A 16,722-nucleotide genomic window follows, 5' to 3' on the forward strand; every position below is an offset into this window, starting at 1 on the left:
ATGGGTTTATCTACTAAAGGAAAACTGTGCACTTTGAAAAGTGCAGTTGCTCCAGAGCTTAGTAAATGAGGTAAATTTTCACTTTGCAACGAATTCCCAATCACGTGCAAGGAAAAAAACAACAAAAAAAACAGCATTTTTGTTTGCACATGATTGGATGATGTCAGCAGATCTTCTGCTAATTTACTAAGCTCTGGAGCAACTGCTAAGTGCACAGTCAATTTGCCTTTAGTAAATCAACCCCAACAAAACTGAGTTGTAAAATGCTGGTAATATGCTGAGCAGAACATATGTTCCTGTACCAGGGACACATGACACAGGCACCACGTAATTAATTAAAGTTAATTCCTGTGACATCAGATTTATTCATAAAACGTTAAAGGTATAAATGTTTCAAACATCAAAATAACTCACAATTGGCTAAAGAGTTTGACTCCAGATTACTAAACCACCAGGAATTAAACCATGAATTGGCTTATTCAACCAAGCAGAGCTTTAATACTGTGGAAGGTACAGCAACCCTTAGCAACCAAATTCCAAAGTTTAATTGGCTGTTCAGAATTACTGCTTGAAGCACCTTACTCTTTAACTTATTGAATAAGCTCATTCAGCTTTCCAAAACCAACAATAAACCTCTACATTTCCCTGCACTCGACATGCTCCAATGCACAAGAAGTTCTGGTTTTGAACATGATTTCGGCAAAGTTCTATTGCTTTAAATGTATTATGCAACAAATACAACATCAATGTTTCCATTACTAAACAGTTCATGGTTTATCTTCTTCAATGCATTGCATTGAATCCAGTCTTACAGCCACAAAGGACTGTTCATCATTGTATAAAATATTTAGTCCTTTTTAAAAACTGTCAATGTCTAAAAAGTTTATCGACTTCTTCACAAAATTCCTTATAAAGTGCAGGGTTGCTGCATTTATTATGCAAGTAGGACATCTGCCATTGTCTATTCAGCTTATTGTAGTAAACTGAAAAAGTCTTTGCTTTCAAAATTCCGAATGTTGTTCCTACGGTCCGATGTGCTGTATGGTCACCCTGAATAAAACAGGTCCTGATAGTTTAGGGTAGCCCATTCTGAAGACTCCAGTCTGTATATTGCTGTCAGATGGACACTTTGAAGGCTCCTTTACACCTCTTTATGCTCCTCTGTGGCTGGACAAGATAGGTCTCCATTAGTGCAGATTTCTTGCTTGGTTTCAGAGGTTGGCACTGATTGTGTATGTCTTCGGGATTTTATCTTCTTTATTAGTTTGACAAAAACTAATAAAACAGCACAAAATATCATAGAAAATCCACTTATAAGGAATGCCGCTGTATAGTTTCCTGTGGTGTCTACCAACCAGCCTGTTTAGGAAGAAATACATATTTAAAATTGATTCCAGCATTAGGTTAACTAAATTAACAAACTTTCCTTTTATTACAAGAATGTTACTTGTTTTCTTCTCTGGGAAACATACATTTAAAGGTCTCTCATCACTTGATTAGAACATTTCTAAACCCCATTTTTTTTAAAGTTTTGAATAGAGTAGGGAAGGGTAGAACCTTGTCAGGTTTCTTTTCCCATTAGGGAGATTACCGTATATACTCGAGTATAAGCCGACCCGAATATAAGCCTAGGGTGTCCATCTGCATGCCTCACTTTGCCTTACTGTGTCCATGTGCATGCCTTACTGTGCCCATGCCTCACTGTGCCCATGCCTCACTGTGTCCATGCCTCACTGTGACCATGCCTCACTGTACCCATGCCTCACTGTGCCCATGCCTCACTGTGCCCATGCCTCACTGTGTCCATGACTAGAATGAGGTTTAACATGGGAGTCTATGGAAGGGGTGCCTGGCTTTGAAAACTCGGTGCTCCCCAGCCGTAGGTCCCCCAGACAACAAACTTTGCACACATGTAGAGGAGAAATGGGGCTACATGTGTGCCAAGTTCCAGGTCCAAGGGAACTATGACCGGCCGGTACTGGATCCCCAAATTTCAGAAATGACCATTTAACATGGGAGTCTATGGAAGGGGTGCCAGGCTTTGAAAAATCGGTGCTCCCCGGTTGTAGGGCCCCTGGACAACAAACTTTGCACACTTATAAAGGAAGAGTGGGGCTACATGTATCCAGGGGACCTATGGCCGGCCGGTACCCGGTCCCCAAAGTCCGGGAGATCAGCCTCAAAAAGACTAGGCTTATACTCGAGTATGTACGGTATTCCTTTCTACATGTTCTGGTGACTAAGTCAGTGGAAATCCAGAATTTTGGGTTGTCGCCAGAACAGGAATAGAGGGAAAAACTTCCAATAAGAATTTTTTTAAACGTCGCTGTCATGGATATGCAATAAAGTCTGGCAGCTTACCTGTCTCCATCTGTTCATTAGAGGCCTGACTCTGTTCTGGTTGCCTTTTTATCACCTCTCCTTCCTGTATGGCCCCACCCAGGCCATCCCAGAAAGTGTATATTAACTGTTGCACTACAGGTCTGCAGTGCGTTAGCTTAAGTTCCTGTCTGCAGTGTGCTACGATTACCTTCCTGTGTACCGTTTTTGGCTCATCCCTGACTTTTCCTGTTTGCCTGTGACCCTGACCTTTTGCCTGTCCTTCGGTTAAACCCTTGTCTGCCTGTTGCCCTGACCTCTGCTTACCCATCACTATCGCTTGTCCTGCTTGCTGCTTCCCCTCTCTCCCTGCAGAGCGTGACCTAGGGGATCCCAGGGGTCGCGACCTGGATCCAGCTGCGGCGAAGGCCATCCTCACCACTAGAGGCTCTGGTGAACACAAAGCTTGGTCTTAGACTCCGCACCCTGGGGAATCTTGGGTTCACGCTTCCTCTCTGACAGCAGCAGTCGGCTATAGGGTTCACTACCCTGTGGTGCATCCCTGACCCCAACGGGGTGCACTTGTCACCTGGCCACAGGTGACCCGACAGTGGCCTATGGAGATTTTTAAGGGTAAATGTTTGTCGCCATTCCATGAGCGGGCGCAATTTTGAAGCGTGACATGTTGGGCATCAATTTACTCGGTGTAACTTTATCTTTAATAATATAACAAAAAATGGGCTAACGTTACTGTTGTCTTATTTTTTAATTCAAAAAAGTGTATTTTTTCCCAAAAAAGTGTCCTCGTAAAACCGCTGCGCAAATACGGTGTGACAGATTGTATTGCAATGACCGCCATTTTATTCTCTGGGTTTTTATTAAAAAATATATATAATGTTTGGGGGTTCTAATTAATTTTCTAGCAAAAAAAATGTTTTTAACTTGTAAACAACAAATCTCAGAAAGAGGCTCGGTCCATAAGTGATTAAGCGTCGCTTTTGCACCGCTTTTCAGTCACCCAAAAAAGGGTTAAAAACTCCTGTTTTGCCGCGCATTAAAAATGCCTTTCAGGCGCTTTGAAAGCGATGCCCATTTATTCCAATTGGACTGGGCATTTTGGGAGCGCTAAATACAGCGCTCCCAACGCGTCCCAAAGATGCTGCTTGCAGGACTTTTCCGAACGTCCTGCAAGCGCATCACCCAAGTGTGAAAAGTCATACTGTATTGAATGGGGGGTGGTTTTCAGGCGCTTAGCAGAAGCTATTTCCAGCACTGAAAACCGCCCCAGTCTGAAAGGGTCCAAAACACCCAGAACCAAGGAGACACCATAAGCTAGGCAGTCAACCAGCTGCAGCTGAAGTAACCCCTAGCAATCTCTGGAGGAACCCTGGGGTTTCACAGAACCCTGTTTTAGAAAAGCATTAATACACTTACTGTAGTTCCTCATTACATACTGATGTAGACTTACCTGATATAGGAGGGCTCACTAAATAAGGCACTGCATGGAGAAAGAACACCACTCCAAGAGCAGACGATAAGTAAGCTGTTCCAACTACATCTCCAGTCACCACAGGAATCAGAGCCACATAGGCACCATCAAAATAACCAAATGTAACAGAGAATGGCACAAGCAACTGAAAGGAATTAAGAATTGGCAGAAAGAGACAGCTAAGACCATCCAGTGCCACAGCTATGATATAGCAGGAATATCTGTGTTTTTTCAGGACCCTGCAAAACAAACGCATAATATAATAACACGCATATTAATACTTTTAATAGTTTTAAAAGACATAAAACTAACCAGAGTTGCTGTTATCCTAGGTACCCTTTTTTATGTAGCCCTGAGGCCCCCTGGATTCTGTGCCTATATAGAGATCTGAAAAGATTAGAGTGTAAGCTCTCATGAGCAGAACCCTCTTGTATTGATTTGCATTGTACTGACTCCCTTTTTTGGAGCTGCTGACTTTTTTCTGAAGAAGCCTGGAGCTCCGCTTTAAGCCTAGTACACACGGGCTGAATGTCAAGTAACATCGGATATTTTTTATTGAGTTTGGCGCATTTGTATGGCAGCCGGTCCGACAGAAGCTAGCCGTGCATGCTGAAAAACCAGCAGCCGATGGCTGAAAGCGCTGACCGGAGTGTTCTGGTGGGGGGCGTGTACTAGGCTTTAGCCCTGGTTTAGGCTGCATTCACACCTAGGCGTATTGTCGCCTGTAGCGCAACGCTATTGCAGCCTGCAATACGCTGGAGGGGTGATTTTACATTGTCGGCTATGGAGATGGTTCACATCTCCACGCCGAAAGCCGAAACGCCTGAAGCTCAAAACAAGTCCCGGACCTTTTTTTCAGGCGGCTTTCGGCGTTCGGCCATAGCCGACAATGTTGATCACCCCTCCAGTGTATGTAACCGCGGCGTATTTTACCGCGTTTTGTCGCGGCAAATCACGGGACAAAACGCCGCAATTTGTCGCGGCAAATCGCGGTAAAATACGCGGCGTTCAGGTGTGAATGCAGCCTTGAACTTGAATGTTTTTCTGCTTATTTCCCTACGCCTGACTACAGTCAACATGCAGAATCCCATTTTTTTCGAATTGTCCCTGTCCACACTTGTTCGTACAGTCACCCTACACTCTACGGACTATGCTAAAAAAAAAAGTACAAGAGCTTTTTTTAACATATCCAGGCCTTGTTACCACAGACCTCAGTGGAAGTGTCTGTAACTGACAATACATACATTTTTGTGCCTTTTTGCACATTTTGCAAGCTTGAAGAACTCTTCTTTTCCTCCCCTTGCTAGGCCCAGCTAACAAACTCCTGAAGCCTGATTTAAGTGCAAAAATGCCTGAAAAAAATGCTTAAAAAAATCACCAGAAATATGCTCTGCTCAGCTATGAATAACAAGCTTAATTTCCTGGACACACACAGAAAATTCCTAAAATAATTGCAATAATGACTGCAGATTCATTTAATGCTCAATACTTAAAGTCTAACACATGAGGGCAGTAGCTTCTTATCAGTTTTTCTAAGGACCTGTTCACACTGATCTGCAGCCCAAGCTGATGCTGCATATTTTTGGGCTGCAGAGCAGTGATAGGAGCAGTGTGATGTATTTTTTTTTAACAAACTATTTTTTTGATGTGTGCATTGTGACACTTTATTCATACCACTGCACAGAAACATGGTGTGCTGTGCTTCTGTGCAATGACATGCAGAGCTGAGCAGAATGGTGCAATATTATGCAAACATTAACCACTTAAGCCCCGGACCATATTGCTGGTCAAAGACCAGGCCACTTTTGGCGATTCGGCACTGCGTCGCTTTAACTGACAATTGCGCGGTCGTGTGACGTGGCTCCCAAACAAAATTGGCGTCCTTTTTTTCCCACAAATAGAGCTTTCTTTTGGTGGTATTTGATCACCTCTGCGGTTTTCAGTTTTTGCGCTATAAACAAAAATAGAGCGACAATTTTGAAAAAAATGAATATTTTTTACTTTTTGCTATAATAAATATCCCCCAAAAATATATATATAAAAAAAAAATGTTTTCCTCAGTTTAGGCCGATACGTATTCTTCTACCTATTTTTCGTAAAAAACAAAAAAAAACAAAAGGCGTTTATTTAAGGTCTGAATAAAGAATGATGAGCGCAAACTAAAAATCTAAAAGTGAATATAAAGACAGTCCATAGGGGACTGATAGCAATCAATAAAGATATGCAGTGAATTCAAAATTTGTGAAATAACCCAAAACTGATAATAAATCCAAAAATAAAAGTCCAAATATAGAAATCAAAGTTTGGATAAATCAATCTGGTGTGCCAGTGATAAACAAAACTTCTGCACTTCGGGCATCAATGTGGACAATCTTGATAACTCTTTGCTTAGCCTGGGATCACAGAGCGCTTACCTCCAGACACTAGGTCATGCGTATCAACGAAATCCTCCCAAAACTGGAACAGAATCCAAACAGTGGGTAACTCGTGTTGCACGGAATCTTCCCAGTGCTGAGATAGAGTCGAGGGGCGTTCTCTGTATCCAATACCAGTATCGGTCCAGGCGCAGCGAAGTCGACTCCACAGGATAGCCACAAGGTGTATCAAGAGCAAATGTAGAAATAAAAAGCTCTCATGGTGAAGTATGCAAGCACTTAAAATTTAAGTGAAGTCACGTGTCGTGACGTAATGCATAAGGTTAGACGTGACCGGAAGTGACGTGACACCCTGACCGTCCACCGGAAGTGCCGCTGTTTGGCATTTATTCGTTTTTTCAATGTAAGCACATTTTTACCTTTATTACATTTTAAGTGCTTGCATACTTCACCATGAGAGCTTTTTATTTCTACATTTGCTCTTGATACACCTTGTGGCTATCCTGTGGAGTCGACTTCGCTGCGCCTGGACCGATACTGGTATTGGATACAGAGAACGCCCCTCGACTCTATCTCAGCACTGGGAAGATTCCGTGCAACACGAGTTACCCACTGTTTGGATTCTGTTCCAGTTTTGGGAGGGTTTCGTTGATACGCATGACCTAGTGTCTGGAGGTAAGCGCTCTGTGAGCCCAGGCTAAGCAAAGAGTTATCAAGATTGTCCACATTGATGCCCGAAGTGCAGAAGTTTTGTTTGTCACTGGCACACCAGATTGATTTATCCAAACTTTGATTTATATATTTGGACTTTTATTTTTGGATTTATTATCAGTTTTGGGTTATTTCACTAATTTTGAATTCACTGCATATCTTTATTGATTGCTATAGGTCCCCTATGGACTGTCTTTATATTCACTTTTAGATTTTTAGTTTGCGCTCATCATTCTTTATTCAGACCTTTATTTGTTGTTAGCACATTTTAGATTTGAGCAGCATTTTGTTTTTCACTGGTCACTTTTAATTTTCACTGTTGGCTAGCGCTTTAGTCACCCACTTGTTTATTCCAATAAGCGTTTATTGATTGGTTTGCGCAAGAGTTATAGTGTTTACAAAATAGGGGATAGCTTTATGGCATTTTTATTAATATTTTTTTTTTACTAGTAATGGCGACTATCAGCGATTTTTTTCGATACTGCGACCTTATGGTGGACACTTCGGACACTTTTGACACATATTTGGGACCATTGGCATTTTTATAGTGATCAGTGCTATAAAAATGCATTGATTACTATAAAAATGCCACTGGCAGGGAAGGGGTTAACACTAGGGGCGAGGAAGGGGTTAGTTATGTTCCCTGTGTGTGTTCTAACTGAAGGGGGGTGGGACTGACTTGAGGAAATGACAGATCGCTGTTCATACATTGTATGAACAGACAATGAGGCTTTTCTCCCCCTGACAGGAGCGGGAGCTGTGTGTTTACACACACAGCTCCCGGTTCTCGCTCTGTAACGAGCGATCGCGGGTGCACAGCGGTGATTGCACACCCACCGGGCACGTGCGTCGGGACCAGGGGCGAGCGGCCCCTATTGGCTGAATCGCGAGATGACGTATAGCTACATGATCTCGCTGCAGCGGCTGGTGGGCAAGCAGTTAAACGATGCAATAATTTGCAGCGTGACGAATGTGATATCTCCATTACGAACGCTAGTTTTACCAGAAAGAGCACTCCCGTCTCATACTTGATTCTGAGCATGCATGTTTTTTTCCCCCTCTGAAAAGCATACACAAAACTGTTTTTTCAGATGGCCAGGAATCCCGACGGGAAAAAAGAAAGTTGGTTCTCTTTCCGGCAGTTTTCTCGTCGGGAAAACTGCGATGGAGCATACACACGGCCGGTTTTCCCAGCCAAAAGCGATCATGACAGTTTTCCCGATGGGAAAACCGGTCGTGTGTACAAGGCAATAGTGTAAATGGACCTTAAAACTGCATCCATTAGGTTAGCATTTTTTTAAAGTGTTAATTCTTAAAGTTAATTTGCAACATATGCTGCCTACAAGGTGATATTTGCTTCTCTTTCTTTTCTATTTATTCACTAAAACAAGGGCAGTCAGTTATATTTTACAATTCAGAATGCTTAAAGAGGGCTTGTGTCTTTGGGTTTTCGCTCATTTCAAGCAGGTTTTGCATTTTTATACACGTCTATTGGAATGCAAAGCCCACTTGAAGCAAGTCAAAAGGAGGTCAACTGCCCCGTTGATGAAGGGGAATTTGCTAAACTGGAACAGAGACACTCTGGGGCAGCTGTGCATAGTAACCAATGAGCTTATAGCTTCAGCTTGTTCAGTTAACCTTTAAAAATAAAAGCTAGAAGCTTATTGGCAGCCATACCCAACTGCCACAGATTCAATGTAATCTAAACATGTGAAAAAAGCATTTTTTTTTTTTTATGCTGAGCTCCATGTGCATGTTGGACCAATTCCATAGGTGTAGGATCGCTGTAATCAATATAGTAGTCACTACTACTTCAGTGACAATTGCTGTCTTCCAGGTTGATTGCTCAGCACAGGTTCCAATCAGAAAATCCCTTGCATCTTTCTTAATGTCTGAAAAGCGTTTTTATTGGAGGGGCAGGGCAGTGACATCACAATCTGCACCTCATCCAACAAGAGAGCACATTGTATTAGCACAGAACCCAGAAGACTGTGTAGTGGCAATTACTGCAGTAATTCTCTGCTTCCACAGTTATTTCACAGGTATGACATGTACACACTTACATTGGTGGACCAATGCAATCTGGACCAATGTAACTATGTAACTATGCAGTAAAATGTATACCTGGAGTTCAGCTTTAATCAATTCTGTCAAGAACCTGGATGAGTAAATTTTAGTGTGAAAAAATACATAAACCTTCAGTAAAAACTGCATCAAAGACGACTGTTCCAGAATAGGTCAACCCTGGCACCACTACCCCTTTCACCTTATTTACCCTCAAATTGGTAATTTAATATAGTGGGTAGTCCCATTTTCTAAATGAATGGAAGGCAGGGTGGGGACTGGACTTATTTCAACATTTTCAGGAGAAGTGAAGATCTGAATTTAAGTTCAGCTGCCTATAGATCTCTACTGATCATGTTGACATGGGATTTTCCATTGAATTAACCTTTGCCTATGCATGTTTTCGTCATATGCTTATATTACATACATCAGTAACATGTGTAGGCTAATCGGAAGTTAAGTACATATAAATTGTTTCATCACAATTTAAAACGTGAAAAGGTTTAATCAATATAAAAATGCAAATAAGTGAATATTAGAATATTGAAGTTATAATAATGTTAACTTAAAATACATTTTTGATGATTTTGCATTTTTATGACTGTGTTCTTCTATTTTTATATTCGATTCACAGATTTATTAGTTCTTTTTGTAGTATTAGCTATCTATATGTTAGACTTTGCAGTAGCACCTTTCTCAGTGCCTTCAAAGATAACAGGATAAGCTGCCAAGGGATTGTACTGTTCTTACCAGAAGAGTACACTACCCAGATAGCATGCAATTGTGCTGCAAGTTTGAAAATGACTTCCTAAGCTATTGCTAGACTTGCCAGGCTTCACAAGTTTGTTGCACAATTGCAGCAAGTTTGCATTGCATGATTCCAGATCAATTTTCTTTGCAAATATTTTGCAAGTCAGCTGCAAGTTCTGGTTCAGTTATGTTGTGCAATAGTCATCCCCACCACAGGGGTCACTGTGCAACTTTGGTCTTGCTAGAGACTTGCCACGCAAATTTGCTACAAATTGGAAAAGTGTCAACTAGAACTTGTGCTTCAGGTGCTCTGCAAGTGTATAACTTGCCAGTGAAAATGTGCAGCAAGTTAACAGACTTAGGCCTAGGGTGACCACATTTCCAAACTGCCATTCAGGGACACACCCCTCTCTCACCTTCCCCAAAAAAAGATGAGGGGGGTGGGGGGAAATGTGGTCTCGGGGGTTGATGGGGAATTTGGCGGCGGGGTTATTTGTCAGGTGAATGTGCCACTTGCCACCAGATGCAGTGCCGCTTGCCACCCATAGCCTGCCACCAGATGCAGTGCCGCTTGCCACCCATAGCCTGCCACCAGATGCAGTGCCGCTTGCCGCCCATAGCCTGCCACCAGATGCAGTGCTGCTGTCGCTCCCTCTGCATGAGCCACGTGCGTAGAAGGAAAAGAGTGGCGTCACTATCTGGAGAGTGAAGATCACACCAGTCCCTGCTGCTTGCTTCTGGGTGCTGGAGAAGGAGGAAATGCTGAGGTGGGTGTGAACAGCAGTGCTGCACTAGGCACAGGCCTTGCTCTCGGCCTCGCTGTCTGAGAGTAAATTGTCACTGGTTGCAAGATGCCAGACAGCGCTGGCCCTAGCAACCAGTCCCAAAAATGTATTTATTAGTTAGTAGGGGGTGGCTGTGTCCTCTATTTCATTCCGGGACATTGTATTGTCCCAGAATGAAGGTGCCCGGGACCCGGGACAGACATGTCAATTGCGGGACAGTCCCGGGCAATCCGGGACACGTGGGCACCCTACTTAGGCCTCATGTACACTGCTTCTGGTAAATGGAGCAGATGGGCATTTTTTTTACAGCTGCCCCTAAACTCTCCTATATGTCATCCTATCAGTACTGTACATGTACACAGGGTCGTTTATAGTAATTTTTAGGCAGTTGAGTTTGGAGACATTTTTTGGAATGCAAAAAAATTAGCTCAGACAGATCTTCAGAGGCATTTGAAACGCCAAATGCCGGTAACAGCTTGTAAACGATGCTAAACGCAGTAACTCGCGTTTAGCAGCATTTCCTTTACAGACGTTTTTCATTTTAACAAAACTCTTCTAGATGCAAACACGGCATGTAAAGGTGGCTAAATGGACGTTTTTAAACACCGGGTTCTAGCTGTCAGGTTAAGTCGCTCAGGATAATTTGGGTAGTAGTACAGTAAATGCTTCTGCTATCAGTATGGAGTTCAACTAAGCAAAACATATATAATTAAACCAGGGCTTGACAAATTTGCTTGGAATCTAGGAGCCAGCTAAAAAAGTTAGGAGCCAGTCTTTCGGTTGCTGATTTTCCAGCATGCGTGTCTGACAGAAGCCAGCAGAACAGCCGGCTTCTTTCAGACCTACTGACCTACTGCCATACACATGGGCCCAATGGCAGCAAGTTTTTTTGAGCCGGCCGATGTTACCTGACATTCAGCCCGTGTGTACTTGGCTTGATGATGTGATGGGTAGCAGCTCACTAGAAAGGGACAGTGCAGCAAGGTTACAACTGCAGCATGAAGATCAGTATTCTGTGAAAGACGGTACCCTTGCCGCTACTGCGCATTCGCCGGTTTCAGACAAAAGAAACATAGCGCAGAGCTGCTCACGATGAATACAGCTGACTCGGATTAACCCCTCACACTCGATCGATCGGTTACACACAGGAAGACATGAGCTCCATCCAGATGACAGCAGCTGTGGGACATGGCGAGGGCTCATGGCGGACACACAGGCTGGTTGCGAGGAGGGGAGAGCAACAAGCTGTATCACATACACACAGGCTGGATGGGGGCACACCATGGATATCACATGCTGGGTGGTTGGCACAGGGGTCACACCTCGCATATCACAGGCTGGATGGTTGGCACGGGGGCACACCATGGATAGCACAGGCTGGATGGTTGGCACAGAGGGCACACCATAGATATCACAGGGGGCACACCATGGATGTCGCAGGCTGGCTGCATGTCACAGGGGGCACACCATGGTTATCACAGGGGGCACACCATGGATGTCACAAGATGGGTGCATTGCACAGGGGGCTCACCATGGATAGCACCTGCATTCCACAGGGGGCTCACTATGGATATTGTGCTATCCATGGTGTGCCCCCTGTGCCAACCATCCAGCCTGTGCTATCCATGGTGTGCCCCCTGTGCCAACCATCCGGCCTGTGATATGCATGGTGTGCCCCATGTGCTATGTCCCCTGTGCCAACCATCCAGCCTGTGATATGCATGGTGTGCCTCCTGTGATATGCATGGTGTGCCCCTGTGATATGCATGGTGTGCCCCCTGTGCCAATCATCCAGCCTGTGATATCCATGGTGTGCCCCCATCCAGCCTGTGATATCTATGGTGTGCCCCCATCCAGCCTGTGATATTAATGGTGTGCCCCCATCCAGCCTGTGATATCTATGGTGTGCCCCCATCCAGCCTTTGTGTATGTGAAACAGCTTGTTGCTGTCCCCTCCTCGCAACCAGTCTGTGTGTCCGCCATGAGCCCTCGCCATGTCCCGCAGCTGCTGTCATCTAGATGGAGCTCATGTCTTCCTGTGTGTAGCCGATCGATCGGTGTGAGGGGTTAATCCGAGTCGGCTGTATTCGTCGTGAGCAGCTCTGCGCTCGGTTTCTTTTGTCTGAAACAGGCGCACGTGCAGTAGCGGCAAGGGTACTGATCTTCATGCTACAATCTCGCTCTAAAAGGCCGCAAAGCCGTGCAGCATCTTAGTCTGCCCACCCGCGCGGTGGTGGGAGGGGAGGGGGTCGTACAGGGACAAGACACCTCGCGCAGTACAGCCCAGGAGCCAGGTCACTAATTCTAGTCGCCAATGCGACCTGGAGCCTGGGGTTTGTCGAATCCTGAATTAAACAATAAAAAGTCAAGGTTTTTAAAACTTTTACACACATAGACAATATTATTTACATTTAAATATGTCTAAAGCCAAAGCCAAAACTTTGCTTTTGGGTTCGCGTATAATAGACAATGGTTAGAAACCCGGACACAATTCTTCTTGTCTGTAGCCCATTGGGGAGATTTCCCTACACTTCCTATCCTGTATACACAATGGAAAGTAGGAGAACATCTCTCCAAAGAGAGAGGAGCTCCCATTTTAGACAGCAGTCACCAGAAAGATATCCCCATTTAAAGATTTCCCCTTTGTTCCTGTACCGGTGATCTCAAAATTTTAGATTTTTCTCACTATAAAGGTGGCTATATACTGTATGGCTCACCTTGCAGTCGATTCATGTGAATGGGCAGAAAATTTGAGCTGTGTTTTCAACACCACCCAGTTCGACAAAGTTCTGTTGGGAAAAAGTAATTGTTCTGGGAATTTGATAGACGTGGGTGCCAGCTGTCAGAATATAATAGGCAACAGTGTCTATCTACGCTATTTAGATTGGGTGTGGAAATTTATGAATTTCTCTTGTTTAGCCATCTGGGCTGAATTAAAGAAGTCTTTAAATGTATGGTCAGCTTGTGTTCCAGTTGCAGTGGTTACCAGGGAAAGTAGACAGTGTAAATCTCCCCAGTATGGACCTAGATAGTGATTAAAACCTGACAACGGTTTTGCTCTATCCAAAATTACAAAAAAATTTAAATAGACTTTAAGGTGACTGCATTCACATATCTAAAACACAAAAAAAAAAAAAAAAAAGACTGTTAGCCCTGGTTCACACTGGGTACGATTTGAGATGCGATTTGACATGTCAAATCGCATCTCAAATCGGCGGCAATTGTCGGCAATGGCACTGTCCTAATCAGTGCGACGCCGCATCTGCGATTTCAAAAAGTAGTTCCTGTACTACTTTTTGCGATTTTGGGCCGCGATTTACATTAAATTGCGGCCGAAATCGCGGCGAAATCGCGGCAAATCGCGGCGAAATCGCGGTAAAATCGCGCATTTTACCGCGATTTTGAATTCGCAGCAGTGTGAACCTAGGCTAAATTCTCTTTAAAGAGGAAGTAAACACTGATGGGTTTTACTTCCTCTTTTTTCCCCTGCAAAGTAAAAGCATAATGGGCTAGTATGCAATGCATACTAGCCCATTATGTGCCACTTACCTGCAATCGAAGCCTGTGCTGTCCCGCTGGTGGCCGCATCCATCTTCGCCCCTCTTCCTTCCAGGACCTCGGACTCTGACCCTGTGAATGGCCGGCGTTGCGTGCCGTCACTCCCACGAATGCACGCGGGAGCCGCTAGTCATGGCACTTGTTAGTGAAGAAACGGCACGGAGGGCCGTCTCTTCACAACGCATGTGCCGATTACATCATCGGCACACTGCAAGGTAAATATCTCCTAAACGGTGCGCGTTTAGGAGATATTTACAGTACCTATAGGTAACTCCTTTTATAGGCTTACCTGCAGGTACAACTTCCGCATTGGGGGTATACAACCACTTTAAGCGCCAAATATGTTGATCTTTTCCTGGCCTCGAAGTCCTGGACATCCTGAAAAGCTAATTCACAGATATAGCCATTAAAGCCATTTACCCTAGACACAGTAGCCCTTGTATATTCAACATAAAACACTGTAGGTTCAATTCACAAAGCTAACATACTAGGATTATGGTGTTTATTAAAGACAAAGAGTGACAGCTATTATTAATTTGAGTTGAATGAAATCTGAAAATTGGAGTTGCATTGCGTTTTCTTTGTTAAAGCTTTGTGAATATTGCCTTATGGCATCTATGGTCTACTGCTTTGGAAGCAATGAGCCATTATATCCATTCACTTCATACCATCTCATTGCTCTCAAAACCCGTCTCCACAGAATCCAGTGTATCTTAGAATCATCCTACATCATATCATGTTAAACCATTACTTTAATTAATTAAAAAAATAACCAAAGTATGATCATCATTGCATTGTATAGTTAAGAATTAACTCAATTTACCTTCTGTCTGTCAGCCATCCAAAAGTAATGTTCCCAACAATGTCTATGATGCCAAGTATTGACATTAGGAAGGCCGCTTGTTGGTGGCTAACTCCAACACTTAGGGCATAAGGCACAAGGTAGACAAATGGAGGGCTGCACCCATAGGCCAGGAAGAGGAAGGACACAGCCAGTACAATGAAGTTAGGCTTTAGGAGAAAGCTGTATTCCTTTTGGGAACAGTAACAGAGGCTCTTGTGACTGCAGTCCTGGCTCAGAGGTGAGCATTTGGTGGATGGGCTTGTACTGTTATTTGATTCATTTGTACTAAGCTCCTGCTTTAGTGAAGATTGTGCACCGTCCTCTCTTAGGTGTATCGGTCTCATTAAAGCACCACAGACGCAAAGATTGGCCACAAAACCACCGAGAATGAGGAGAGCCCCTCTCCAGGAAAATTGTTCAATTAGCAGCTGAACCACCGGAGCTAAGATAAAGGTGCCAATGCCACTGCCTGACATGGCAATTCCATAAGCCAAGGCTTTTCTCTTGTCAAAGTACTTTCCCACCATGGCAATTGCAGGGCTATAGCAAAGTGCAAATCCCAAGCCTATAAAAACAAAATAATACAATTTATTTTGGGAAGCAAACACAATAATGCATCTTAGAATATTTTAAGGGCTTATTCACACCAGTTGTGTTTACATTAATCAACGCATACTCAATACAAAGGGAACAAAGAAAACAATTGTTCTCTACGTGCCCTTTTTCCCCCATATATGCGCAGTGGCCTGTAACATCCTTAAACACACAATACCACATGAGGTCGCAATGCGATTTTGCACATAAACTTAAATTAAATGCCGTTTTGCGACATTTCGATAAAGTTAAAAAAAGTAAACAGTGTAATGCTTTGTATTGCAGTGTCCCTACACAACAAACATCAGCTAGCATTAGTTATACAGAGCATAACACAAGCGGGCTGATGTGAACAGGCCCTAACACCCATGAGGACAGAAATATTGATGCTGCCATTATTGATTTCTTTTTAAAGGCGATAATTCACTTTTAGTAAAAGCTACCGTATTTATCGGGCTATAGCGCATCCCGGCGTATAGCGCGCACCCCCGAATTTGAAGGAGGATTCCTGCAAAAAAAATTAAAAATACTTACAGTTTGGATGCCCCTCGTCGGTGTCTTGCCCGTCGTCCATCTTGTCCTGCCCGTCGTCCAGCTCGTCCATCGGCAGCCGTGTCCGGTCCGGCGTCCTTCTGCGGCCATCCCCACTTCCAGCGCTCTGTTCGAACCACTGCGACGAGTACACTCGTGTATAGTCGGGCGGGCTAGGCTCCTCTCGCGTAAACGACGTACAGGACGCACACGACGTGACCGCGAGAGGAGCCGAGCCTGCCTGACTATACCCGAGTGTACTGCGCTCGGTATATGTCGGCGCAGTGGTTCGAACAAAGCGCGGGAAGCGGGTATCGGCGTATATCGCACACCCACGATTTTGCCCTGTTTTTCAGTGCAAAAAAGTGCGCGATATACGCCGATAAATACGGTATTTAGGTCCACACTCCCTCGTTCACTAACCTACTCTAACCAAGTCCCCCCACCAAGCTGCATACTTACCTCAGCTTTAAACCATGCTCCATCATCCCCTAAACTACAACTCCCTACATGCTGCAGTATTGAGTCACCTTGCTGAGTTTATCAATATCTGCTATTTGTTATAGATGAGCCCTCACAGTATGGCTCTATTCACTGCAAGGGACAGGTAAGCATGTGCAGCTGTGAAATGAAGCAAAAAACAAGTTGAATTTGATGCTTAAAGTGTTACTAAACCCACAACAATGAAATCAGTCTGTATAT

The 16,722-nt window shown here is 43.9% G+C and overlaps 1 protein-coding gene across 2 annotated transcripts in view; it reads right to left on the reverse strand.

Annotated features, from left to right (window-relative positions):
• Positions 1-331: 331 nt before the first annotated feature.
• SLC16A12 (solute carrier family 16 member 12) overlaps positions 332-16,722 on the reverse strand; it is a 102,008-nt gene continuing 85,617 nt past the window's right edge. For both annotated transcript variants that reach the window (XM_040362111.1, XM_040362110.1), the window contains exons 5-7: positions 14,875-15,460; positions 3,788-4,047; positions 332-1,359 (exon numbers count right to left, since the gene is read on the reverse strand). In XM_040362111.1, coding sequence (XP_040218045.1) covers positions 1,142-1,359; positions 3,788-4,047; positions 14,875-15,460 — 1,064 coding nt within the window. In that variant the 3' untranslated portion in view covers positions 332-1,141. The remainder of the gene's footprint in view (positions 1,360-3,787; positions 4,048-14,874; positions 15,461-16,722) is intronic.

The sequence above is a fragment of the Rana temporaria genome, chromosome 8 (assembly GCF_905171775.1).
Source record: "Rana temporaria chromosome 8, aRanTem1.1, whole genome shotgun sequence".
Taxonomy (NCBI): Eukaryota; Metazoa; Chordata; class Amphibia; order Anura; family Ranidae; genus Rana; species Rana temporaria.